The sequence below is a fragment of the Balearica regulorum genome, chromosome Z (assembly GCF_011004875.1).
Source record: "Balearica regulorum gibbericeps isolate bBalReg1 chromosome Z, bBalReg1.pri, whole genome shotgun sequence".
NCBI lineage: Eukaryota > Metazoa > Chordata > Aves > Gruiformes > Gruidae > Balearica > Balearica regulorum.
In genome coordinates this window covers 70,617,569-70,643,767 of record NC_046220.1, presented here as the reverse complement: position 1 = coordinate 70,643,767, position 26,199 = coordinate 70,617,569, and the positions used below count along the sequence as shown (strand labels likewise).

The 26,199-nt window shown below is 36.9% G+C and overlaps 1 protein-coding gene across 4 annotated transcripts; it reads right to left on the bottom strand.

Moving 5' to 3' along the window:
* Positions 1 to 1,318: 1,318 nt before the first annotated feature.
* Positions 1,319 to 26,199, bottom strand: PAIP1 (poly(A) binding protein interacting protein 1). Of its 4 annotated transcripts, XM_075741310.1 has the most exons (14): positions 26,063 to 26,199; positions 24,671 to 24,788; positions 22,306 to 23,050; positions 21,605 to 21,715; positions 20,814 to 20,995; positions 15,507 to 15,695; positions 12,149 to 12,261; positions 10,525 to 10,636; positions 9,351 to 9,476; positions 6,991 to 7,097; positions 5,431 to 5,548; positions 5,250 to 5,304; positions 4,528 to 4,621; positions 1,319 to 2,706 (listed from the first exon to the last, which is right to left on the bottom strand). In XM_075741310.1, the coding sequence occupies exons 3-14, from the start codon at positions 22,760 to 22,762 to the stop codon at positions 2,613 to 2,615; spliced, it is 1,758 nt and encodes a 585-aa protein (XP_075597425.1). In that variant the 5' UTR covers positions 22,763 to 23,050; positions 24,671 to 24,788; positions 26,063 to 26,199; the 3' UTR covers positions 1,319 to 2,612. The 4 variants fall into 4 exon arrangements, with proteins under 4 accessions (XP_075597425.1, XP_075597429.1, XP_075597427.1 ...); XM_075741314.1 differs by lacking the exons at positions 21,605 to 21,715; positions 22,306 to 23,050; XM_075741312.1 differs by lacking the exons at positions 21,605 to 21,715; positions 26,063 to 26,199 and having other exon boundaries at positions 24,671 to 24,784.

Below are 26,199 nucleotides of genomic sequence, written 5' to 3'. Positions count from 1 at the left end.
TCAAATACTGAACCTTTTTGTTAAATCACAAATTGATTTGCCAAGAGTGGCAAATACTGTGCATACTTTTTATGATGTGTGAAGGTTGGGCATGTGCTCAAATTCGAATGCAAAGTACGTTTCTTTTCAGAAGCAGTGCTAAAGAAATTTGCTTCACTTCTGCCCCAAAGTTTGCTTTCCATGCTTCTGTGCCTTCACTGGCTTACCATTATGCCACAAAACTAAGTCTTTTTAAAGGGTGTTTATCTGCAAGGTATTGCTCAGAAACTTGTAGATGAGAAAGACATTTAGGTAGTACAGCTGAAATCTGTAAATGCTAAAATTCAGGTGAAATGATCTTTAAACTTCTCAAGACACTATCATACACAGAACTATCGGCAGTTGAAAGAAGACAGACAAGCAGCAAATGGTGATTATGACACTGCTAAACCTGATCCTGACTTTAGCTCTCACATCTCATTCCACCGTCACTAATTTGTATTAAGACTCCTGTGAGATTTAAGACAAGTGGGAAAGATTGTTAAGTGTTTAAGGCAAAGATTATCCTGTCTTCCTTATGCAGTAGGACAGAGTTAAACCCAATTTTTCCTTACTGCAGTACAGGCTTAAAGCTCTTACAAAGCTTCCATGTGCAGAGATCAAACATCTCCGCTACTTTGAACAGAAGCCTCACTTTATGATTTTTCAGTATTTCTGGTGGAGGACAAAGCTTATTTTGCAAACCTTGATCTGAATTGCTTCATTTATACAGTTCCTAGTTCCCAACATTTTTGTACACAATTTGGCATATTTCTTATCTACATGTAAGACATACAGTCTCCACAAGCTGACACTGTACAGCTGGAGTCTGACAGCTGCTTTACAGCACAAGGGACACACTAAGAAAGATGCAAAACTAAAACATGTAAAGCAGAGTTCTTTGAAAACACTGTTACTTTAATGCTTGTTCCTTGGGACTTCAAGTTTTGAGTAATTAAGTTTTCCACAAGACATTTGCTTGTAAAGTCAGCAGGAAGGCTGACCTGTATTTGGACTAAAAGTTTTGTATGAAAAATATGCTCAATGTTAGAGAATGTGTGTGTGAAAATAATCTAATCTAATTTTCTCTTGTCTAGTTTCTGGATTTTAGTCTAAACACTTTGAAATGCTAGTATAGTTCTTATGATCATATTGCCCTTTGATAAATGTTATTTTTCCAATGAGTATTAAAAGATAATACTTTCTGCAACTGTGTAAAGGAAAAAAAAAGGAGTGTTAGGTGAAGGAGAGATAGAAGAGGGACCAAAAAGTATTTTTTTAAAGCAAAAGGACAAGGTGGTGAAATTATACCAAAGGAAACAAAACTAGTTAAGTTTTATTTTCCAAAATGCCAACCTAAATAACTATGTTAAATAAACACCCAGCAAACAGTCAGTGCTCACTCTGTTTTGGCAGATGCCAAAAGTTATTTAACCAAACAAAAACAGTGAAATATTAACAGAATTATTTACATGCATATTTACAACATGTTCTTTACAGTAGCTAACTTTTGGGAAATAGTTCTGTTTGGTTCTGGTAAGGGGTTCTACTCAGTCTAACCAATAACCGGAAACAGTACAACTGAATTTGGCTACAACAACAATGAAGTATCCTAGGAAAACTAACATGATTATATGGAGTCAAAAAAAGAGTAGCTGGATTCAGAATATTAGCATTTATGAAATACATGAATTTACTCCAACTGCGAAATTAAACTACATAAAATTAGAAGAATGGACAAAGTTACAAGGGTTGCCAGAAGATTAGACATTAGATACATTTAAAAAAAAAATCAAGCACTGCACATAGTCTTGAGAAGCATGGGTTACAACGTAACTATATTCATAAAGCCTTGAAGAACACAACAAATTAAAAGATAGTTTTTGCTTGTTGAAAATAAGCTTATCTGAACCAAAGACCTTGAAAGCACCCGACTTCCAAATACTGCTTGCTTTTTCACATATCAACATATGACATGTTTATTCCAGAAAAAAAGTCCGGATCTCACCCATATGAGTTTTGAAAGAGGAAGAAAAATGAAATAAACAAAAAAACCCCACACGAAATCTTCACAAACCACTTCTCATGACTGTGATCTATGGGGGGGGGGGAAAAGTCTGCATTTGGATTATAGTCTCCTTAGCAAAAAAAAAAAAAACAAAAACAAAACCAACCCAAAAAACACCAGATGTCTTGTATATGGTAAAAAGGATGAGTAAATCCCAATATGTACTAAAACAAGCAAGCAAGCAATTAAATTTAGATCAATTTGTTCTTCCCCTTTCAATGCAAATTTTATGGGACAGCTCACCATTACATTTTAATTTCAATTATAATTTTAAATCATTTTTTATTGCAGCCAAAACATTGTTCAGATACCTGTACATAAAATAAACTATGATATATACACAACATTTTAAGTTACAGGTCGTAAGTTTACAATTTTTGGCAGATTCTCTTAAACAAAATGGAAATTGTGTAACTTTATACTTGGAGAAACTCAAGTTTCTTATTTTGGTACAAATGTTTTATATCCCCCTGTACTCTAACCATACCTAAAGTGGCTTAATAAACTAACATTAATATGTAACATCTCACTGTTTTCTCTTATCTTCTGATTCTAGACAGAATTTTTCAAATGCTTCTTCAATTTCTGGATCCATCTCGTCATCAATGTCATCAAAATACCTAAAAAAAAAATAGTCACCAAAGATATTAAATTTACGTACAGATTTTCAGAAACATTTATGTAGACATCAAGAATAAAACAGAGCTTTATGAACAGCAGTTACTGATGACATTTTCTTAAAGGGCATGAAGAGGAAAAAAAAGTCGTGTACTAGGAAAACAAACAAACAGAAACCTCAAAGCAGCATAGACAAATACAAATAGCTAGTGTTTGTCACCATTTTAGATCATCTTATGCTGTCCACAGTTTAAAAAACAGAAATATTTCCAGAGATGACAGAAAATACAATAACCCAATCCAAGCTTCCCAAAATTTAATAATGCATCCATACTGATGTATTTGGAAAAAACATAACTAACATCATTTTAACACTTTTGGTTGGTCAACATCCTAGTTCAAATACTGTGTCAACTGTCTTGGTTGCACACTAGTCAAAGAATATATTTATATAGAAAACCTGCATTCCTCTTTGTTGATATATGAAGGAAGACAACCTTAATTGCCTTCCTATTGCATATGCATTATATGGCCTTCTATTATACAGTAACCAGTCTTTTGGAAAAGATCTGTCTTATTTAGGTCACAGAAAATAAGTATTACAGAGTGGAGACTAGCACAGAGTTTCAAAATAAAGCTGGGAAGTGATGGGCATCACTTCAGTGTTCTTTATCCCCGCAGTTATTGGGAACTAACTTGAGTGTTCCTTTTTTTCTCTAGGTCTATGTATTTATTTTATTCATTCCTTCTTTCTTGTAGAAGTGTAGTCTTGAGAAGGGATGCGACACAGAACCCTTCTCCCTGATGTCAATCATGAGAAATAGCTGACAGAGGATCAGCATACATTTGTCTAAGCTTTACTTAAACCTTCAACACAGAATGTTCCACAGTCACCTTGCATGAAGGTTGATTCAGTCTTCCACATTTCACTCTTTGGATTTGCTGTGTTTTTTAACTGCTCTTTCCATTTTGCATTTAATTTGTTCTTCTAAGCACAGAGGTTCACATGGGTCTTTCTTCCCCTTAGTATGAGCTCGTGTTGGTTTCTGATGACATTTCTAGTTTATCTTCCATACTTCTTCCCACTCCCCTCAGTCTTCTAATTCACTAACAAAAATACCGGTCCAGGCCAGCATGCTTATCACACAAACAGACCACTGAATGTGTTCTTAGGTACCAAATCATGATATGAAGTCTCCCTTCAACCAGGTGAGTACAAAGCTCAGAGCAATTTATTTTAGATCATACTTCTTTTACTCCTTATTAAATTCTTATAAACTGATGTCAGAAAGTCAAACTGCATTCCCACCCTATTGCCTCCCCCTTTGCCATTAGGCTGCTTTTCTTGTTCTATAGGAATACTGAATATCCATTTAATTGAGGGAATACTACTTATCCTGAGAAGAGAAATTTAACAACCTCCTCCCTTTGAAGGACTCAGAAAATTTTGTTATCATCTCTAGCTCGGATGTGTATGCGCATCAGTCAAATGAATTCAGGTTGCCTCACTAGAAACACCTGAAGGTCTGGTGCTTCATTTTGCTTGCAAATGAATTTTTTTTTAAAATGCAGAAGAGAGTATGTTTGTATGTGTGCATAAATATCTGAAATTTAATTACCTTACTCAGTTAGATCAATACAAAATTTGTTTCAAACTTGTGTGATTACAAACCAACTTATACCCAAACAAATACATAACTTCCATTGTAGAGCTAAATAATACTTATATTATTTAGTTTAATTTTTGTCAAGATTGGATTCCTAAGTCTGCAATAAAAATAACCAGTATTAAAAAAACCCTATCACTCAAACAGAAAACATACTGATCTCCAGGTCCTGATAGATCTGTGTCATTTTCTTCATAATCCGGAAAAAAATCCTCTCTTTCAAGCAGCTCTTGGTATTTTTCTTGGTAATCTGGCAAAGTAAAAATGAGACTGAGTTTTATAAAAGACTAGTCCTCTAAATTAACATACATCTATACAGTTTGAAAATAGCCTATTTAATGAAACCATAAATGGCATGAAACATACTATAGAAAAAAGTCCTGATACAGTGTATTCTCTGGACATCAACTGACCTCTAAGAATGATACCTATCTTCCCAGAGATCTGTAAAGGTAGTCACAGATGTCTTTACCTCAAATGATGTCATGCCATGTTGTGCTCAGATTACAGGGGAAAAAAAAGAAAAGAAAAAAAAAGAAAAAAAAAAGAAAAAAGAAAAGAAACCAAGGAAGAAACAAATCCTTTTGCTACTAACAATGGACAAACAAAATACGACTTGAAGATTTCTGGCTTCCTGGAGAGACCAAGTGCTGAGGACTATGGCACAAATTCTTCTGAACTATATGAACTCAAACACATGTTCTCCATTTCAAACATTTACCTTCTTTTAATGTAGAGTAAGGCATGTGTTACACAAAGCCAGGAAGTCAGATGTAATTTTGTCTTTTAAGTTGTAAGAGTTTCAGACCTTTGAAGAACAATTTTTACAACTTTTTAAAGAACATTGAGAAGACAGATATACTAAGCTGGTGACATACCTGGATCTGCTGCAGTGAAAGGAACACCATCAGAAGTGTAAAATGTTGGCTCATTCTAGGAATAAAGTTACACAGAAAGTTATATACATTCAGAGAGACAGCTGTTGGTAGTTTTCAGCAATGTGATTGTATATGCATCAAATTCACATTAAATTAAGAGACCGAAGTGTCTGTACATTACCATAAAATAGTTTGGGTCATTTTCAGGTGTAGCCTCTGTATGTGAAGAGGTTCCATGAACTCTACCCCAGTTACTTGATCGCAGTTCTACTAGTTTCAGAAGCATATGTTTCACATCTCTGAAATACACAGAAGCATTACAAAAGTTAAAAGTTTTGTACTAAGCAAGGAATTGGGCTTATCTTGCAAATACTAGACAGTTAAATTGCCCCCAGGAAGCCCTAAAAAAGACAAAATTGAGTCCAGTCTGCAGATAATTTTGAATTAATTTTTCTTCTCTGCAAGTCTAGATGCTTTATGTATCAATTTTAAGATACTCACCCTCTCCACTTCCTCTGTGGTGTGCAACTGCTGTAGTTTTTATCAAGATACTAAATGTGCAGCACAAATTGAGCAAATTGTTTTCTGATAAAAGGATAGTACTGGGAATAACAGGGGTGATCTTCAAATCGTATTTATCATCTAATTTATACTCGTAACTTTAGCCCTCTTGATCAAGCTGAAATTTTGCAGTCAACAGTGGAAAGTAATGTCTCCAATACATTAGCTACCACCATCCATTTCATCCCTAAAAATAGAGAAACTGCTTTCTTCTTTTAAGCAAGTCCACAGAGGAGAGTCTCATTAAGGAATAAATAATCAGATCTTCAGTTTCTTCTCTATTCAAGTAAGTTTGTCCTGTGTCTTTGAAGCCTTGGTTTGTGCTATCAATTTTCTCTGGTTCCTGAAAAAAAGTTTTCCTTGTGCTCCCCGTGGGCAGCTCAATTACAACCCACCGATGCTGTGAGCTACGTGTTGGCCTTCCTCTATATGGCAATAGAGTAGGTCACACTGGCTGAACCCTCTATAGGTTTTTAGCAAGGTTGCAAGAAGCTGAGGATGATGTACAGCAGACTCAGATAACCTCATGCATGCAGTTGATTGCAAACTGAGAAGCACAATGTATTAGCTAACCACTCATTTTTTTCCAGACTGTAGTAAGACCCTGCCAAAAAAGGTATGCTCTCCAGAAAACAAAACAAACAAAAAAACCCCCATGAAACAACCACAAAACATATTCCATTTTGCCTTTACATTTATAGTGATTTGTATATATTTACTAGTGTTACATATTTAATACTGTTTGTATATATTTAATACTGTTAAATCCAGATTTAAATGTATAAACTATGAGGTATCACCCCTATTGTCTCTTGGTATATATACTTGCTCTTAGAGCCTAAAGCACTTATGGAAGATTTCAAGACCTAAAAGATTAAAAACCACCGCAAAAATCATTAGAGTGGAACATGCATCTCTATTGAAAGATAAAATACAAAAATGAAAAAAACAAAACAAAACAAACCCCACCAACAAAACAACCAACCAAAAAACTCCAAACCCTCTCAACCAAAAAATACTCTTTTCTGTTTGTTTGGTTTTTACTTAAGAAGTGACCTAAATATCATCTTACTTTTATTAAAAAGTTCTTAAAATAATGTTTTGGACATGTTAGTTATTCTTGAAGATTTTTAAGGTGCTCTGTCTTAATATAAAACCAAAATACTGCACATCATCTCACCTGCTACAGTTTGCATCCAACACAACATTTTCAATTCTCTGAATCATTTCCTCCATATCATTCTTTCCTTTTTCTTTCCAGGCATCTTCTAAAACTGAGCCTGTCAACTAAAGACAAGGGATTAGGTTTTATTTGAGTTTTTTGTTTTGTTTTTTAAAGAAAATTACAAAACTTTAATAAACTGTCAACAGAAGAGATTCTGAGAGATTCTGTGACAATTCATAACATTTAGATGCATTGTGTGCCTACCTGAAGGCTGATGCTCCCAATTGCCTACATCTCTTTGCTAAATAGATTAACAGACCTTGTAAATAGTTTATTTTAGACTACAGACAGTATGGTAGCTCTCTGTCCAATGTTTATGTTACCTAGAAGTTCACAGCCATTTCTCTCCTTTCAGGCTTGAAATACAATTTTGAAACAACTCTTCAGTGACATTTGTCAGTTCCTACTTGATTTTAGTACATGCTATAAAAAAGGAGACATTTTTACAGATGATGCCACCAGCTTACCTGATAATAACAAGTAGTTTAATAAACTTTAGAAACACTTCAGTCAACTTAGCTAGCATCAGGCATGCCAGAGAATTTCATCTGGGTATATATATGAGGAGCCAGGAATTATCTGACCAAGCCAGCCTGAATTTCAATACATAAAATCTGTGAGGCTGAAGCTGCTGCTGAGAGAGCTTTAGCAGTAGACAGTCTGGAACTGCTGTGTGTGAAAGCCTTTTATGTTAAGAATAGGTACTTCACTTCCCAACAAGGGAATTCCTGCACAGTAGGAGTTAAATCAGAAAAAAATTAGTTTGCCATTATGATCAAAGTTAATAGCAATTTCTGATCTACTCAGCATAAATATTACATGATCCAAAATGCTTGGAATGGCAACTGATGATACAAAGGAATAAAATGCAAAGACAAAAGCAGGCATCTTAGCACTTTTTTGGTATTCCCAATTTTCTCTGTGATACTACATAATTAGGTAATAGCACCAAGAAGGTTTAATTAAAAATAAATATACTGCAAAGCAAACAGGTGAAAAACCTCTATCACTATATTAAATGGAAAAGACAACAGGGAACGTTTATTGCTTCCGCAATGAAACTAAAGGTTCATGAGGCAGCCCAATCTAGTTACAGATATAGTCCAACATTTGTACGTACTGTAAGACATCAGAAAATACTTGCATTCCAAAAAAATCTCTGTTCTGTAACACCTTTTAGATTTACATGTCATAAAATTTAGATCATTGTTTTATTTTAGAATGGATGCTGTGAAGCCAAATAAATATTCCAAGAATATCCACAGAAATATTGAGACATTCATATTCTTTGCAGAACAATTATAAAAAACAGCAGCACTAGAAAGCTTCCTGATTTTTGTACTGCCTTTTTAAAAGGTCTTTCAGTGGGTGTTGCGTCAGGGAAGTACTGCCAACATAAGGACTGACCACAGGAGTGAATATACTTGTTGAACACAACCTCACACTTGCTATGAAGCAACCTGCTTAAACATTCAAACTTCAAATGAAGGGTTTAAATTGGAAGGTGTAAAACCTCTCTTCCCTATACCCTATGTACTCTATCAAAAGAAGCTGCCAGAAGTGGAATTCAGGATAGAAGAGTCTGAAAAATAGTGCAGTGGGAGGAAAGGGAAAGAATGACAGAAAACAAACCAACCAACCAACCAACACAAAAACCAGAAACAAAACTCCCCAAAAATACTGTTTTAGCTTTTTAACCTTCATTCCTAAAATAAACTGTGTTTTCCAAACTATAATCATACCTAGTGAAGATAAAAGTTTCTCCCTGCATAGAGGCTAACAATTTTTTTAAAGGAAAAGTAAAACTTAAGAGCAAAGAGGTTTGTTTTCATCATGAAAGAGAAAGGTATGCATTTCTACAGTAGCAATGATGCAGACAATACAGTCTGAAATACCTGATATCAAGAACCTTTGGCAGCAAAAAGTGGCACTAACTGCTGAGTGTCCTTCAGAACAGAGAACATATCCAAAACCCAACAAATCATTCAAGTTGGTTATAGTTTTCTCCCAGACAAGAAGCAGCAAAGGGAGACCTTTACTTACTCTTTTGCAGCTCAGCTCCAGTTCTATTGGTCTTACATGTACACAAATGGTGTCGCATTTTACTTTTAAAGCAGTATGTTACTTTTTTGTTGGCTCAATTTCATAATGGTACCAAGGGGAAAATAACCCAACAAACGCACAACTTGCTCTGCTAATGATGTAATGCATAAAACTCTATAAACACTTCCTCATTTGCAGTTTCCCCTGCTGATTCCCAAGGTAGGAAGGTTTAAAAAACTTTTTTTTTCTTTCTTTTAAAACTACTGTCTCACCTTCAGCAGTTTCACAGCACATATCAGATTACTGTCCACAGGATTAGAGAAAAGTGCATTTAGTAATTCCCGAAGGCCTTCCTGAAGAATTTCAGCTCGCATTACCTGTCCCTTTATTCCTTTAATCTGTAGAATACACATAAAAAAAAGTATTTAAAAGACTTAAGTCTTAGAAATTAATTTAGTCACATTTTCTCTCTTGAATACTCTATGATTTGGTTTGTGATCAACATAGTTGAGCTCTTTAGTTGGAAGAACATGCCAAATACTGTAACTAATTGAGAACACAGACTTTGAGTAATATACTTACAATTCTGACATAAATGTAACAATGTATTTCTAGCATTTTGTTTCTTTGCTAATAAATTGCTAAGAAAAGCTACCACATGCTTGCTAAATGGTCCACAAAATCCCAAACTCCCAGAACCACACGCTCTTTCCCAGACTACGTTATGTATTCTCTACAGCTGTAGTGGCTTACTTCTAGAAGGCATTCTTTATGCATTTAAAAAATTATAGAAAATGGTTTAAAAATAAATGGTATACTCCACAGAACTGGACTACTCCCCCTGTCCATACCCTTTGCAAATCTTCCTTTTTACTTCTAGCAAGTGAAAAGGAGATTTCAAGGCCCACTTATGAACAGAAATGGAAGAGTCAGAAAAGTTTTCTTTTCTCATGCCAGCAGAACATTTTTATAGTGTCTACTTAAATCAAACCATTGAAATAATCTAGTCAAAAATATATATTTTAAGTACACTACAGCAGTTAGTGAACTTACTGAACTCACAGGCGTAAAAGTCAAAGAAGTGTTACATGTACATACTTTTTTTTTATCACATACAAAACCCCAATCTAAATAAAAGATTTCATGCTTCATGCATAAGCCAAGCACTCAACCTTCAGAAGAAATATCTTTAAAGGTCTGCATTTTTAATTGTTCATTTTGAGGACTTCTACATCATCCCCAAGGGTCTGATAACAGCTCCTATTAGTGGCTGAATACTGAATGATACGGATTTTGATCCTGATCTGTTTCTCCTAAGTTGTAACGTTTCCTGCATTGGTTAGGTGTAGTCATCTGGGGGTTTTGCCAGTCAAAAGAAAATACCAAAAGCTTCATTCCAACAAAAACATTCATGAAGAACCACCTGACGTGCAACTTTCTTCTTACCTCTAGGTTAAGGTAAAGTTCAGCTAAGAACAGCACAAAGGCATGAAATTGTTTTTGAGTAGTCTCATCTCCTTTAGTAGCTTCATCTCTGTTTTCATACTCAGTTCGACACCTGTGAACATTAGAACAAAATCGTATCATTTGTAGACATTCCAACATGTATAACATACTAATTTAACAGAATGATAAGAATTTATAAACTGCATTAAACTGTTAAATGCTGAATGCTGGGAAGGAAACGAAAGGACTTCACAAACACATTGTGGATTTGTGTACTTTTCAATGAGTATGTATGATTACATGATTATGTTTTCAAGCACTGAGATAACTGAGACAGCACAACAAAATAGAGCAAATAACAAGAAGTAAGAATTAGAAGACAATTGCACAGTTTATATATTAGAATATGGATCCAAGAAGTTCAACACAGGCAGCCAAATGTTCACAGAAATAAAGTAAATATACTCTGAAAGACATTTTCCCCCTTTCAGGGTGCTGCCCACATTGTCTTAGATGCCTTTACGCTTATTCAGTGGTCATATTGTTAGGTTGTTTATGCTCCTTCCCCCCCACTCCGTCCATATTAGCAATAAAAACATAAGCAACTTTAAGTTCATGGCTTCAGGGTGCTAAAATGAGTGTTATCTGTAGGGTTGGCTTTAAAAACCAGCAACCAGATAATCCAACATTAACAGGGATTTCCTTCATGTTCAAGTAACATACATAGTTAAAAACCCAGAAGATAAGCGATCATTTTTAAGGCAAAAAGGCTCATCTGCTATGGGACATGGGAAAAAAAAAAAGTATTTTCAGCTTCTCCATAAGGTACCACTCCTGATGAAAGATCATCAGAAACCATTGCTGTTAAGGTTTGTCATGTGTTTGCTCCTAAATGTAGGTGGACTAAGTGACACTTTTAAAAGAAGAAGCAAGCCTGAAGCTTAGAAAGCCAGAAGTCCTTATAGAAAAAAAGGCTATTTTCTAAAGAATTCTTAAAGTGTACCACTCCTTCAAATGTCATGTGGAAAGATTTAAAAGAAAATACATAAATTAAAAAAAATGTTGCATTTTTGTCAACTACAAAGTCTAATGATTATTAAAGTGTAAGCCCTCAGAACTTTGTAGCAACCAAGAAGTAAATTGAAGAAATGTATCCTTATTGATTTTATGCATCTACTTCATAGATGGGAAGTCACTTGGCTGATCAATGAGTAAACCTTATACAACAACTCCAGCTGGAAAAGTAATTAAAGAAAAAAACCACAATGAAGTAAGTCCTGGCAAGATTCTAAGGATAAGGACAATACATACATATGCATTTAGTATACTTTTAAAATTGACTAGCTTTCAAATTTACCCTGTAATTTGAGATCAGTCTAAGCTACTCAGTTCAAAAAAGCCTACAGAACTCGAAATGGAGTCCTATTTTCATATTTAAAAATATTCAAATATTCAAAAATATATGTATTCGATATCCAGTATGTACTGTGCTTTGCTAATCTTCAATCTAAACTTCTGTTTTAAATATATACCTCTTTGTTGATGACATTAACAGTTACACACCAAATAGAAAGACACATAATCTGAGAAAGTAATGGGCTTAAAATGACATGCTGATACTGACCTTTGAAGTAACAACTGTCGGAAGTTCCCACTTTGTGGACTAATGGTTAGATGGTGAGATAGGTAGTTACACAGCCGAGCTCCCATGTAGGAAAAATTTGGGACAGATGTGGCCTTCCAAAATAAAAGCGGAAAAATAAATTATTCATAAAACTCATGATTAGGCTATCAGGAAATATATTTAAAAGCTTTTTTGAAAACTGTTTTTAAACAACAGTTGATCAGACAACTGAAGAGCAGAAGACTAATAATTACTGTTTGTTGTGTTAATTTTTGGATCTCAGCAACACTTTTCTATATGCATTTCAGCATTTAAAAGTTCATTTACTGTGATTTTGTGGCTTCAAGAAAACAACCATCATTATGTGTCCTCAAATCTACTTCTCCATTGTGACCTACAACCAAAGAGTGTCAAAGTCACTTACAGACTGTTTATACAAAAAGTCAACAGTGAACATTAAGACACTTTTTCAAGGACATGCACTCTCTCAAGGAACAATGAGTACATTAAAACAAATTTTTGTCATGTAAAACAAGGTGGTAGCAATGGAATTCTACCATGTAAGGTATATGCTGTCTGAAAACTATTTTGCTTTAACACTGATACTTTTTTACACCTGTTGAAATTTTGAAGTAATTGGGAATTCAGTAGTGTCTACATTCAACCTCTCATAGAGCTTAATGCAGAACACCCCCTTATTTTGGCAATTTATTACTGTTCACTTGTTTCAAACTCTCTTCTAACAAAACTTGCATGTGAGATACAGCTTAAGTGAAAAGAGGTTCTGGTGTACATAACTCCTTCAGCTCTGCCAAAAATAAAACAGGAATACTAAGAATTTGTTAACCTTCTCCTATGGCTTTATCATCTTTGAACATATCTTTTACATCTTGATCATCCATCAGCACTATAGATGTACTTGCACTCTTCTGCCTCTAACACGTTTGAAAAAAAGCATCTTGCCTTTAGCATGTCAATACATTATAGCTAGTTACCTTCTACAGGCAGATAAAAACATGCACTCAATGTAACTGTACTGTGTTCATAAAGTCACTGGAAAAAATGGAAGTTTCTTTGGAAGATACAACAAAGTAATCTTAAGTAATTAAGACAGTCAAATAGCATTTAGTTTCCAGTAAGAGGCATGTGAAATAGCTAACGAGCATTTTGGTGCTTTGGTTCAATCAGTTGCTTGGACTAGAAGAGATGCCCCTTTTTTTAAAAGGCAAAATACATCACTTAAATTACACTTTCCTCCCAAAAAAATCCCCCCAAATAAACACACAGAGAAGTTCTTCAAACCTCATGTGTATTTTTTAAACATTATCTTCCTCATTAGTTGGTCTGTATTTGTAGTTGCATCCAATACTGAAATAATGAAATTTTAGGTATTATGACCTAGCATAGCACACAGAGACCAAAAAAAAACCAACCCACTTTACATCTTCTTAATAACCAATCGTTACAGTGCAATATCATCTTCACCGAATTATTATTATTGGCAATCCCAGTTTATCTCCAACTCAAAAAGTCACAATCTAAGCATGAAGGCTAATCTACCAATATGTATCTTGAGGAGTTACAGTTGCTGTATCAGGAACAATCTACTGTATTAACTATACAACAGTCAAGATTAAGCTATGAAGTCAGAGTGTTCAACATTAGGAAAAGAACAGAACTGGCACTGCACTCTGTCCAGAGACATAAATGGATTAGGAAGAACAGGGGGAAGTATATAATTAATCCTTATAGACAGGCTAAGATATCTGACACACAGATGAAGGGAAGACTGTACAGGACTTGGGTTTCCTTCATTTTAGTCTTTTTCCTTCACAAACCTAGCATCTGTAATTCTGCCCAGCTGGGCTGAATTAACACCACTGAAGCAGATGCTTACACAAGCAGTCTAGCAATTTTAATTCTTTTGTGATAAGCCAGGAAACACAAATACTTGAGCCTCAGCTCAAGACAGAAGAATAATAAGTACAGTTGACTTACACTCAAATGCTATCCTATCTGACATACAATAAAACTAAAACTGGATGCTTTTGGATACTAGTATAGCTTTTTTTAGCACTAAGTTTTATTTTTCACATAATTTCAGACTGGTAACAGGGCTTCTCAGTTTCAGAAGGCAGAGCCAACCCTAACACTGGGCTTGTTTTTAAGCAGGAGGAGAGAGGAAGAGGCAATATTAAAGACTTACTTAAATGAAAGTCCATGTATTTAACATATATGAAGTTAAAAATGGGATAAAATCCTCTTTTTTTTCTTCCAATAAAGTTACATGGAATATGTTCATCTTTCTTTTTTTAAACTATCCTCCACTTGTTTAAATAAAGGATGGGAAAATGATGCTGCCAAACACAGCACAGGTAATCTTAACACTTAACTAAACTGTTCTGAATTAAATGTGCATCAATTTTGTATGATAATAGGGAAGTTGAGACTCTACAGTTCTGTACTATGACCAGCCAGTCATGCAGCTTCTACATACCCCAGACTAAAATATTATGCAAGAATCTGCACTTAAAAGGTGAAGAAGAGTTTGCATTCAAGACAGAATTTGCAAGCAACCAACCCAGGAAAGTGAGAGACACCCAATGTAATAAATAGCAAGAACAAATGTGACTTCATTCTCTGCAGCAAGCCCAGAAGACAGTAACAGCAGCTCATTTGCTAAGCAAAACATATTAAGCTGTTCTTTCCAGTGGCTCCCCCAATTAGTACAGAGTTCAGCTCAAGGGCTCTGTCCTCATTTCCATGGCCATCAATGGGACTGGACCTAGTTACCATTAGATAAGCTTTCTCTTCCTCCAATTATACTGTTCCGAAATAGGTATATTCTGAATGAAGAAGAAAGCCCGTCAATAAAAGAGCATTTCCCGAAAGGTGTTGTGTACAATAGGTATAAATTTGATTTTTTTAAAGTACCAAGGAATTAAAAGTATCTAAGTATTATGAAGAAATTTTTTTGCAGGATAGAATAAAAACGTACAACTCTGACATTGCTTAAGAGTTTCTTCAATCTCTACTATATAAATACAGCAATTCAAATACAACTCCTTAAGTGCTGTAATTTCAACTCTAACATGTGACCCAGGAGATCCAAATAAACATGAAAGGAAACACAGTAAATTAGGGAAATTTATCAACCATCCAGGTATCCCACACCTGAGCTACCATTTCAGTTTATTGACTAAAAATTTTCCCTATGTTTCAGTCTAAAAAGAAAAATTCAAACCATTAAAATACTACATAGATACCATTACATAACAAATAAAAAAAGTATGCACACATTGGACACTAGGTAACAGAGGCACAATACCCATGTTATAAGACAGAATATACAAGCTACCTGCTGATAGATGAGTTCAACGAGTTCTTGTAAAGCTTCGTCTGCAGTGACCCAGACATTAAGCGTTTCGGCAAACTGCTCTATTTCAGTTTCAAAACAACCTGGTTGCTCGGTGAGGTGATTTAGGAAGTCTTGTATGTATTCTGCCAAAGTCAGATAGCCATCGTCTCTATCTTCAAAGGAAGAATCCTATAGCAGTGAAAGAATATACCAACTATTTAAAAGGAACCTAAAATAATGATGTTACACTTACTATCTCCAGAAGTAACCATATAGCCCTTAGTCTTGAGTCTCTGTGTACTTGTGATCTTTATTACACAGCTCACTTCAATATTTTTAGAGAGCATAGACATCAATGCATCACAAAGCTCCAGTCATCCTAATCATTCTAAGAACTAGGAAACATGTTTTTATAGAGATTAGGGTCTCCCAGCAAAATACGTCAAAAGACAGATTAAAAAGAAATCAAAGAGTTTGCCAAGTTGGGTGCTAGCTTAACTAACAAACTAATAAATATCTGTTAAGAATAAAACTACCAAACTGAGGCTCAACACCCATTCCTGATGTGCACACAAACTGTGCTGCGGATGTGTGAACTGTAGAAGGAAAAATCTGAAACAAAGTATTTTGATGTTACAAAGAGTGTATAATGCTCCAAAATATGCAGAAGGGGGAGAAATTACAGAAATGCAATAAATACAGTGTAGTGTTCCCATGTAGAAAGTATAGCCAGGAAAATTAATCTTTTAAAGTCAGCAAATTTGCATCACTTGGCAATGAATGAAAGATCACAAGGCATGAAATGAAACTATTAAAACGGTATTGCATTAATTTGCAGCTACTGAGGTTAAAAAACAGACGGTAAATACACCTGCTCCTTAAAGAAATTATGAGCTAGCATAATAACACTTTATCGATGTTTATGCTCCTGCTGATGGAATAGAAGGCTGCTAATTTTGTCCATTCAGAAATGAATGTATGTAACAGTATCTAAAGTCAATACTGTTCTGGATGATTATAATGCTATTATGAGGGGAATAGCAGCATACTTTATCATGTCACCAGTAAAAAATAACGCAGTACAAATAATTCACTTTGTCACGCTACACAAAAGATTGTGAAAAGCATCTCATAGATTTCAGAAGTGCAAGCAGGAACCTTTAAGAGGGATTGCTATAATTAGCAATTCAAGACATAGGGTAACATACAGAATATCAGAACTCTCAACTGATCTACTATTTAACAAGAAAAAGGTTTAAAATATATATACTGTAATGAAAAATTGAGCTAAAAATGATAAAACACTTTTTCTTTACTTAGTGGACATAAATACATTGATAAGGATTATTATAATGTTCTCTTTCTCCTCACCACCCCTCCCTTAATGAGAAGATGTCATTTACTTTGTCTTCAAAATGCCTCAGTTTCTCCTCTACTGTGAAGAAACATGGATCTGTGAAAGATAGAAGCCCTGGATATGAACTGTGGAGAAAGACAGATACACATTGCTGAAAACCAAGTACTGACATTAATTTTATGACCTGTGAAGAATGTGTGGGGAAAAAAGCAAGGTCTAAAATTCTTCAAAGACTCACGTCATGAGGGTATACAACTTAAGCTAATGGGGGACACATCAATACACCAGAAGAAAAACTAGAAAGATTTCCTATGATGTTTAATTAAGTAGAGTATTTGCCCTATAACACTAAAGACAAAGTTACTTAAAGTTGCCCATGAGAAATAGGAAAAAAATATGAGTTTATGGAAATGGTGGCAAATTGTTACCAATAATAAGGATAAAACCTTCAACAACCTGTTTGAAGTCGGTTTTGCTTTGAGTTGGAGATTGGAGCAGAGGAACTTCAGAGGTCCTTTTCAACCTGAAATATTCTATGATTCTAATAATTTGGAGCTTATAAAGGCTAATAGGCCTATGTGTAACTTGCTAAATACTCTATTTCTCTAAAGAAAACCAACTTTTACTAGACTATTTAAAATAGCACTGTGATAGTTCTATAGAATAAACTTGAACTATTTTGTTTCACAGAACTATGACATTAACAACTGCAGCTTAATCACAAACAACTGAACTAGCATGTCACAAACAACCTGTGTGAAAACTCTCCAGCCAGGTTGCAGGGAATGCAATTGCTGTAGCTAGTAAAAGAAGCTGCTCTTTCTGACAGCCATCAGGTTATTATGAAATCCTCACTCAACAGAGAGGAAGGTATCTTCCTCTCATACTCACCTGGTAAGAATTCAATCTTGGAGGAGAATGTCCTTGTTTTGGAAGGGACCTCAGTACCATTTGGTATATTGGTGTCCCTCTATTCACACTTCTCTTCCCATTTTGTAATTAAGAGGCTAAACACAGAAGCTAAATTCTGTACCACATGCATCTACCTGTATTAAATACGCAACTCCAAATGCAGCCTAGGTTTTAGTAATTATGCCAGGGAACAGAATAAATAGGAGAGAAAAATTAATAATTCAAACATTTCAATGAAGGTGTATATTGCTAAATTAGTAACACCTGATACTTTAAAAAAATAATTAAATTTAGTCCAATAACTTCTAGATATAAACCATTTGCATTTCTCATTGGCAGGTTTTAAGATCTGAAAGAGAAGACAGCACTATGTACCGTACCAACTAAAGGAAAACGAAGCAAATCCTTCTTGATTATTTTTCAACAGCAGCTGGCTAAAAGGAGGCTGTAAGTTTACACATTCATTACAAATTTATGATTCAAAGATATGAAAGTCAACTAGAAATTTTCCATTAATTTCAATTATTTCTCAGTCAAGTCAACACTGTCTAATCCATCTCCTTGATGTTTGATAGCTATAGCATGGGATCCTGGATTATTCACAACAAAAGAGTCACCAATTTAAAAATTATAGATTTACGTCTGTTCCACTAAGAATCAGTTCATGAGTTTAAAGAAATAACAATGAAAAGGCTAAATAGGTACTCAAACTCCTCTGATTTATATAGGGATAAAACCCAGAAAGCCTATAGAAAAGTTTCATGAACCAAATCTGCTCTTGGGCTCTGTTTCTGTACATGTGCTAACTACCACTTTCTTACACCTGGTAAGTATTCACAGCATTTCCACTTAGGAACTTAATTCACTGATAATTTATCAATGATTTGATTTCTCTTCAGAGTTCTTAGGAACAAGCTTTTTTCCCCCTTCAGATTATATACACTCAACAAGTTTACAATAAAATTATTGCAAACTTAAGTACAAAGACTGTTGCATATTCAAAATCACCTGTCTTTGCTGCATGAGGTTAAGTGGCACCCTCATGTTTGACTAAACATCTAAAACCAACACTGAGGCAGATTAGCCTCCTTTTGGAAATTAATTAAAAAAAAAAAGCAGGGGAAGTATTCCACATAAAATACTACAAATCTCACTCATACAACTATGAAATGAGAACACCATTATACCCTTCTGGTGGAGTGACAGCCACATTATTATCATACAACCATGCCAGAGAACAAGTCTAACATTTCCTACTGGCAATCCAAACCTAAATCTAGTCACCAATTCTACTGCAGACCTCCAGAACTTAAAATGGGATGGACAGCAAACAGAGAATTTCACGGAGACCGGTCTTCCCCAAAGTCCTGCTAAAGTTTTTCTGAAAATTCTATTACTCCTTAGATGCTGTACCACTTAAACAATCTTCACGGGTAACTGATAGTTTTGAGTATCAGAACTAACTGGAAGTTAACTAATCTAACAATCAACTATTACATGGATGCACATAGTAATTACAATAATGTACCACCAAACAAGAAATCAACACTTTATTTAAATAAACCTAGCCCCAAACTTTGTAACAGCAAAGGATGAGAGTCTGAACACCACTATTCTATGCCCAGTATATTCTGATTAGATTAAGGTCCCTACAACATACTTCCAAATAAATGTTCTAGGTTTTGCTAGCATTTTAAGAGGTATTTTTATTAGTATATGAGTCACATTCGTAGCATATTCTTACAACATAGCAACCAGGAACTCCCACATGCTTGTGTGTTTTTGCAAAACAGCTGAAAAGCAACATTGCTGCCCTTAAAACTTCGTAATTCTAAGTATGCCATTCTAAATGGTGGGTTTTTTTGGTCTTGAAACTGAAATCCTTATATAAATAAGACATGTAACACGTACCGGGGCAAAGTAGTTATTTTTCCCCTAGATTATCCATTCACTGAAGCATGCTTGTGTTGGCATTTTGTTAACAGTTGTGTATTGGCTATAGGCTTTTATTATCCAGGACAGTAATTCTATTCAGTAAGCTGGCAAAGCTGGTAACATTATGGTAACATCAATTTTACTGGTGAGGAAAAGACTTCAAAACACCAAAGCACCATGTTTAGCATTCAAATCAAGTATTTTTCTGTAAAAGTTATTAAAAAAATCTATTTGTTTCAGTATAATTGCTTTTTCTCACTTGATTGTATTTGTAAAAGTAATAGATCCCACCTGTTTATATACTGTACCAGAGTTTGGCTACTTGTGTAACAAAAGGATATTCCAGGAATTCACACAAATAGAGTAGAATTACTGGAATAGAATTACTGAAGCAGTCACATGGAAGATAAGAGAGTAGAAATTAAGAACTATCAACTTCTATTACACGATGTATCTACAGTATTAATCTGAGATCACCCTTAGTCTGGCTTAAATTATATTTCTTATTAAGTATCCTGGTAGTAACTGCTACCGATGAGCCTGACCCTACTCTTTTGCCCTTTGATAATACAATACCACTGAGAATTAAGAGACACGTGATGGTACAGTGAGTTAGGCAGTCATGGCCAGTCATACCCACAGCACAGTAAATTTAGGAAGAGTAAAGCCTGTGCTCAGAAAAGCTAAATTTGAAGCTTTCTCCCACACTTGCTTCACAAACCTGTGAAATCTGCCTAAGAGTGCAGCTAGGCCTTTACTTAAAATGCAGTGTACATCTCAATACAACAGGGGCAGTGGCCGAAAAGACAGCTTATTTTGACGTTGGATGTAATCAATGCTTGGTGTAATCAACAGGGAATGTGGTTATCTGCAGCAAGCTTTAGCAAACCATCCCACGTTAAAGGCTCTCACGTACACTATAACATTCATCTGTTATCACTTAACATTCTGATTGTGACTCTGGAAGTCATCATCAGAATTTTTGGAATCTTTTCAGCAAATGCAGCATTCAAGTTATTTGAAATACAAGATCTCAAGAAAGCATTGTTAATTTGAATTCAAGTAAATTGGCATATACTAAGAAGAGAAGATAAAACACTCACTGCAAAGTTCTGATCGAAGTTCTGGTTGTATCCTGGTGGATAAAACTCAGGTGCTTTAACAGACAATTTTGATGTTACCACAGGAACCACAGCCACCTGAGGTTCAGCCATTTCTGGTCCAGAATCAGGAACTGAAACTTTATCTTGTGATTCAGATGCAATTCCCATCTGTTGAAGGTGATCTGAAAAGTTTTTGGTAACAGCTTTTCTTAGAAATTGCTTAACTAGTATGTATTCACACAAAGTACACACAGAATACATCATTTTTTGGACTTTAAATATGCTTTTACTATAAATATACTTTCAACTTTACTTCAAATATATTGGTTTTACTGTTTTTCTTCAATATAGATGAAGTTTCCACTTCAGTGAACTCTGTCTTTCTACATCACAGAAAGTAAACACAATGTTCATATGAAGGTGATCAAAAAAAGGGAGAGGAAAGAAAAAATAAAAGAGAGAGTGCTCTCCTTTCCCATGAAAACATATTTTCTAAAGCAGCTAACCTGAGAAACTAGTAACTCTGTTTATGGTATGCTTGCTCATCTTGTGGGTTTATAACAGATTTCAGATGCAAATGCAAGACTTTGAAGGTCAATAAATAGAAGACATCACTAATTTTTAATGACATTAATTTTTAACATAATTCTCAAAGACACTTAACTATTGTTGTTCTGGTACACCGTTTGCCAAAAAATCCAATGAAACAGTGTTTTTAAAACCCTATTTTCCACATTTTACAAATGTATCTTTATAGATTACCTCCTAAGAAAACAGAACCTGATACCTACCTGAAAAAGCTAACCAATAAACAATGCCTTGTTTTATTGTTTGGTTGTTTTTCTCTTTTTTTGGCAAACCTTTTGGCTGGAGTTCTTCAATAAGGGGCAGGCTGAGACCATCTGCGGTCAGATTAACAGATGGATAAACGAACACACAGATGTGAGGGCACAGAAAGAGGGGAATGGACAGAGAGGTGTTGGGAGCAGCTGCAATACAAATTCACACCTTTACCTGGGCACAGGCCTATAACCCACAAACAGGGGGTGTGTGGAACTAGATGATCTTTGAGGTCCCTTCCAACCCAAACCATTCTGTGATTCTATAAACATGAACGCTCTTCCGAGGAAAGGTGCAGATGCCCCTATGCATCTCATCTCCGTGCAGTGCCAAGAGAAGCCAGGCAGGTGCCTAGGATGCACAGAACGCTGGCCCTCAGGCCACGGTGACCTCTCTACCTCTAGGTGCGGGGGTGGGAAAAAGAACACATCCCTGTGGCCAGGCCAGAGGGAGGTACAGGGGAAGCCCCACGGCTCCAGTCTCAGTGGGACAGCAAAAAGAGGGGAGGTGTCAGAGCGACAAGCTAAGGAGGAGCAGAGCGGTACGGACAAACAAGCAGAGCACGGCAGGCTTCAAGTGGCTGCTCCCCTACACCTTCGACACCGGGACCTCCGGAAGGGCGGGGAGGGGGCCGCTGCGCGGCGGCCCGTACCTGCGATTCCGGTGCCTAGCGGCGCCGTCTTCGGAGGCCGCAATGGTTCCTGCTGCGGGAAGAGGCCGCCCGTTTGGTGCTGCTGCTCCTCGAACAAGCCTGAGCTGTAGGAATCGTTGCCCCCGAGGCGGGCCCCGCCGCCGCTCTCCGACGCACCCGCGCCGCCGAAGGGAGCGGCAGCTCCTCGGCCCCGGCCCCGGCTTCGGCCGGCACCTGGAGCTCGGTCGAAACTCTCCGACATGCTCAGACTGGGGCAGCTCAAGCGCTCATGGGACAGAGCCGGCGAACAGCGCAGGGGTAGGCTAGGGCCCAGGGAGGCCGGGCACAAGCTCGACCCCGCCTCGTCGCGGCCCAAGCCCTTCACTTTCAGTTTCACCCCCCGCACGCACCGCCACGATGGTCGCGGCCCAGCGCGGCTGACAGCGCCCTCTCGCGACTTGGCCAGGCCCGTCGCCATAGCAATCTCGGCGCGAGGTCGCCATCGGGAAAGAGAGCGAGCCCGGGCCACCGCGCCCCAGGCAGGGGGCCGGCGAGAGCTGCCATCGCCGCTTAGGCCAGCTCGGCCGCCACGGGGGAAAGGGTCTCACCCGGATTTCGAGCCGCGTTACCAACCTCACGTATTCAGAGCTGAGAAGTCAGCACCCCCACGCCCCCTGCACGGGATCGACTTCCGACAACCGACCAACACGGAGTTGGCTGGCACCAGCAGCCGGTTCTGGGGCTGCGGGATGCACCCGAGTCACACCTTCCTCAAAAAACACCAAAGCTTGGAAACGGCAATTGCAAAAAGAGAACGTTCTCTTGGCAGTTGCCTCCCCGCAGGAACAGTGTGAGGTTACCGTAACAGGAGCAAGACTGCAGCTACGCTTAGTAGAAGCCATGTGGCTACAGGTGCATCGTGCTACAACTGTGCATAAACAGCTGTTTCCACAAGAGTGGGGTTTGTGTGGAAACGCTGCACAGGCTAAATTCTAAATTTAAGCCAACAAAGTTAAGCCTCCAACGTGACAATATTATTGTATTGTTATGGCTACTTAATATAAATGTGTTTGTTCAGAAGAATGTATTTTCATGTATAATTTATGCATGACATGAAAACACCTCTTCTGATTTAATTTTTAAAACTTTCCATGCCAACAGGAACCAACTGAGGGGGACTGTCCATGTAATGCATTTTGCTAATATTATCACATTAACTGTGAATGATTGAATTCACATGTGCATTCACCATTTAATTCACCTATTTCTGTCCAATTTCAGTCCAGAGCCTTTCTGTACTTGTTCTAGATCACAATCTGCTTCCAAGATGAGGAAGGTAACTGAGGCTGGGAGTGCCCAGCATACACCACAGCTGACCTCACGCTGCTGGTGATGTTTGTATTTTGTCTCCCCAAGCAGCCCAGCCTCATCACATCTGCCTTCCACAGCCAAAGGCAACAGCTTGTGTGATGCTGGCTGAAACTCTGTTCATCACTCACGACAGGATGAAAAATACACAAGTATATATGAAACATTATAAAAAAATCAGAATAGCACTGTCTTGTATTAAAAAAAAAAATCCAATTGTATTGTAAAATGGTGCCTTTAGAAGTTACGTTCCTATTTGGTTTATTATTACATTTTACCATTTTTTATTATTGGGGAGGGGAAGGGAAGGGTTGAGTGTAAAACATTTGTTACTTCCCCAAGGCATGAATTGGACTGATTTTTGGTGAGAGAGAAAGTTAGCCAGACAGTAAAGGTGACACAGTTAAAATTAATTAGGCTCATGGGAAAATTGTTCCTAGGCAACCCTTACTGAAAACGAAGACTGATAAACTAACAAATCTATACTCTGCAGCTGAAATGCAAGCAAGTGTAGGAGATTTTGATAAGTCTTCAAAAAAATTGGAAGATTTCCCTTGTGTAAACAATTGTCAAAACAAGATTTAAGCAGTATTACCAATCCTTTAAAGATCACAAATTAGCTACTGAAATAACTATATTAAAATATTCCGTGATTCATGTGTTATTTCAGCTCCAGTTTTAAAGCCTATGTTGTGACCTCTAGTAACATCTGTAGACTTTACCTTACCAGAAGGAGAATGAAAAGCTTACATTAAGGTGAAAAAGGAAGTTGAGATTCTCAATTACTGGTCTCAGGATCCTGAGGCTTTATGAAAATCATCATTATATACGGGCATCACTTTTATTATGCCAGTCTTTCACAAAAGATTGTAAGGTATACACCTATGAGGAATTAAATGCCTCAGGTTATCACTGTTGAACCAGACAAGTTTTCACCTTTGGTCATAAATGTGAATTCTTTTCATTTAGAAGGCATTCTATATTATCTTAATTTAATGACTGTTCGGCAACTACTTACCATTTAGAGTGGAATGTGATTCCAAATCCATCTTTTTGTTACAGATGCACTACTGAATTTTGCATGAGAGCAGTTGTGTTTGGTCGGGAACACAATTTCTCCTCCCCAGTGCAGACACCTAAAACAAAAATTAAAAAAATCTTTCAGGCAGTCAAATCCAAAGCTACAATCCCCAAATACTATCTACAATAGTCAACCCCTTTACACAATGACTAAAATTCTGCTTAGAATGTTCTGGACTAAGTAGCTGAAGTCCTGTCAACTGCCTGAGACCAAACAGCAGAAAACCTGAGACAGCTAAGCTAGCACAACATATCCTAACTACCGAATGACTGGATTAAAATTTTCACCAAATGCAGTTATGACCACTTATAAATATCCACTAGAGGAGTTACCTGCTTTGTCCTAAGTGTGTTACCTAAAACTTAATTCAGAAGCAATACTGCACACACCTGTAGTAACTGGTGCTGAGAAACCACCAATGGCAACTTTGCCACTATTCAGAACACAAGCACATTTACATGGGGTTTTTTTGTTGTTGGGTTTTGGGTTTTTTTTAATGCTGACAACATATTTCTAACTAGAAAAATGGAGAGGTTCAAGCTTTTAAAACTGAATGTATTAATAATAATTGGAATTATGCTGATCCCTGTCATACTGATGAGGCATGTTATGCACCAGTCAATGGTAACTGAGCCCAACACATAAAGCACATATATTAGCACATAAGCTGTAACTTTAAATGGAATCTTTCCCACAAATTTATTTAAAAGCACAGTAGTGTCCTGAACATCTAGTAGTAGGGTATCCTATTAATTTCTCTCAGAAACTCACGTTTTCAGTGGTTAACTTCACTTCCAGTCATAATTCATCAGTTGTGAAAACGGAAGCTGTGTGACACCTCCCGCAACGCATATTTTGCATGAACAGTTACACAGAGGTAAATAAATAAAAGCCTAACTCATATCTAGAAACTACAGATCGTGTGAAATAGAACAACATACACAGGCAATGGGCAACCTAGCAAGTTGTCCTCTTAAACTGTCTCTTTAATTGCATATTCTCTTTACCGAGGTTGCCCAGAGAAGCTGTGGATGCCCCCTCCCTGGAAGTGTTCAAGGCCAGGCTGGATGGGGCTTTGGGCAACCTGGTCTAGTGGAGGGTGTCCCTGCCTGCAGCAGGGGGATTGGAACTAGATGACCTTTGAGGTCCCTTCCAACCCAAATCACCCATTCTGTGATTCCATGATTCACATACTATACAGTTGCCAGAGTTCCTCTTTTTCTGTTATCTTCCCGTATTGCATCTACCACTCTAAATCCAACACAAACACCAGATCACTGCTTTATTACACATTTAAAGAAATAACGACAATAATAAAGAAGATACCACCTGTATGCTGTAGCGTCTGTCCACGTGAAACAACCCCGATTCAGGAAGTCTCTTCGCAAGTCGGCTGCCTCGACCTTCGCCTCCTCGCCCCCGTCACTGGCGGCCTGCCACGGCTGAGGGACGAAGGCGCCAGGGGC

What these genes read in the sequence shown, in the direction of transcription:
- PAIP1 (XM_075741310.1), bottom strand. Translation starts at nt 22,762, where the DNA reads ATGGCGACGGGCCTGGCCAAGTCGCGAGAGGGCGCTGTCAGCCGCGCT. An exon ending in TTGAACTCATCTATCAGCAG is followed by an intron (nt 12,262 to 15,506) that starts GTAGCTTGTATA and finishes TTATTTTGGAAG; the next exon opens with GCCACATCTGTCCCAAATTT. An exon ending in TTGGATGCAAACTGTAGCAG is followed by an intron (nt 5,549 to 6,990) that starts GTGAGATGATGT and finishes TGTGTATTTCAG; the next exon opens with AGATGTGAAACATATGCTTC.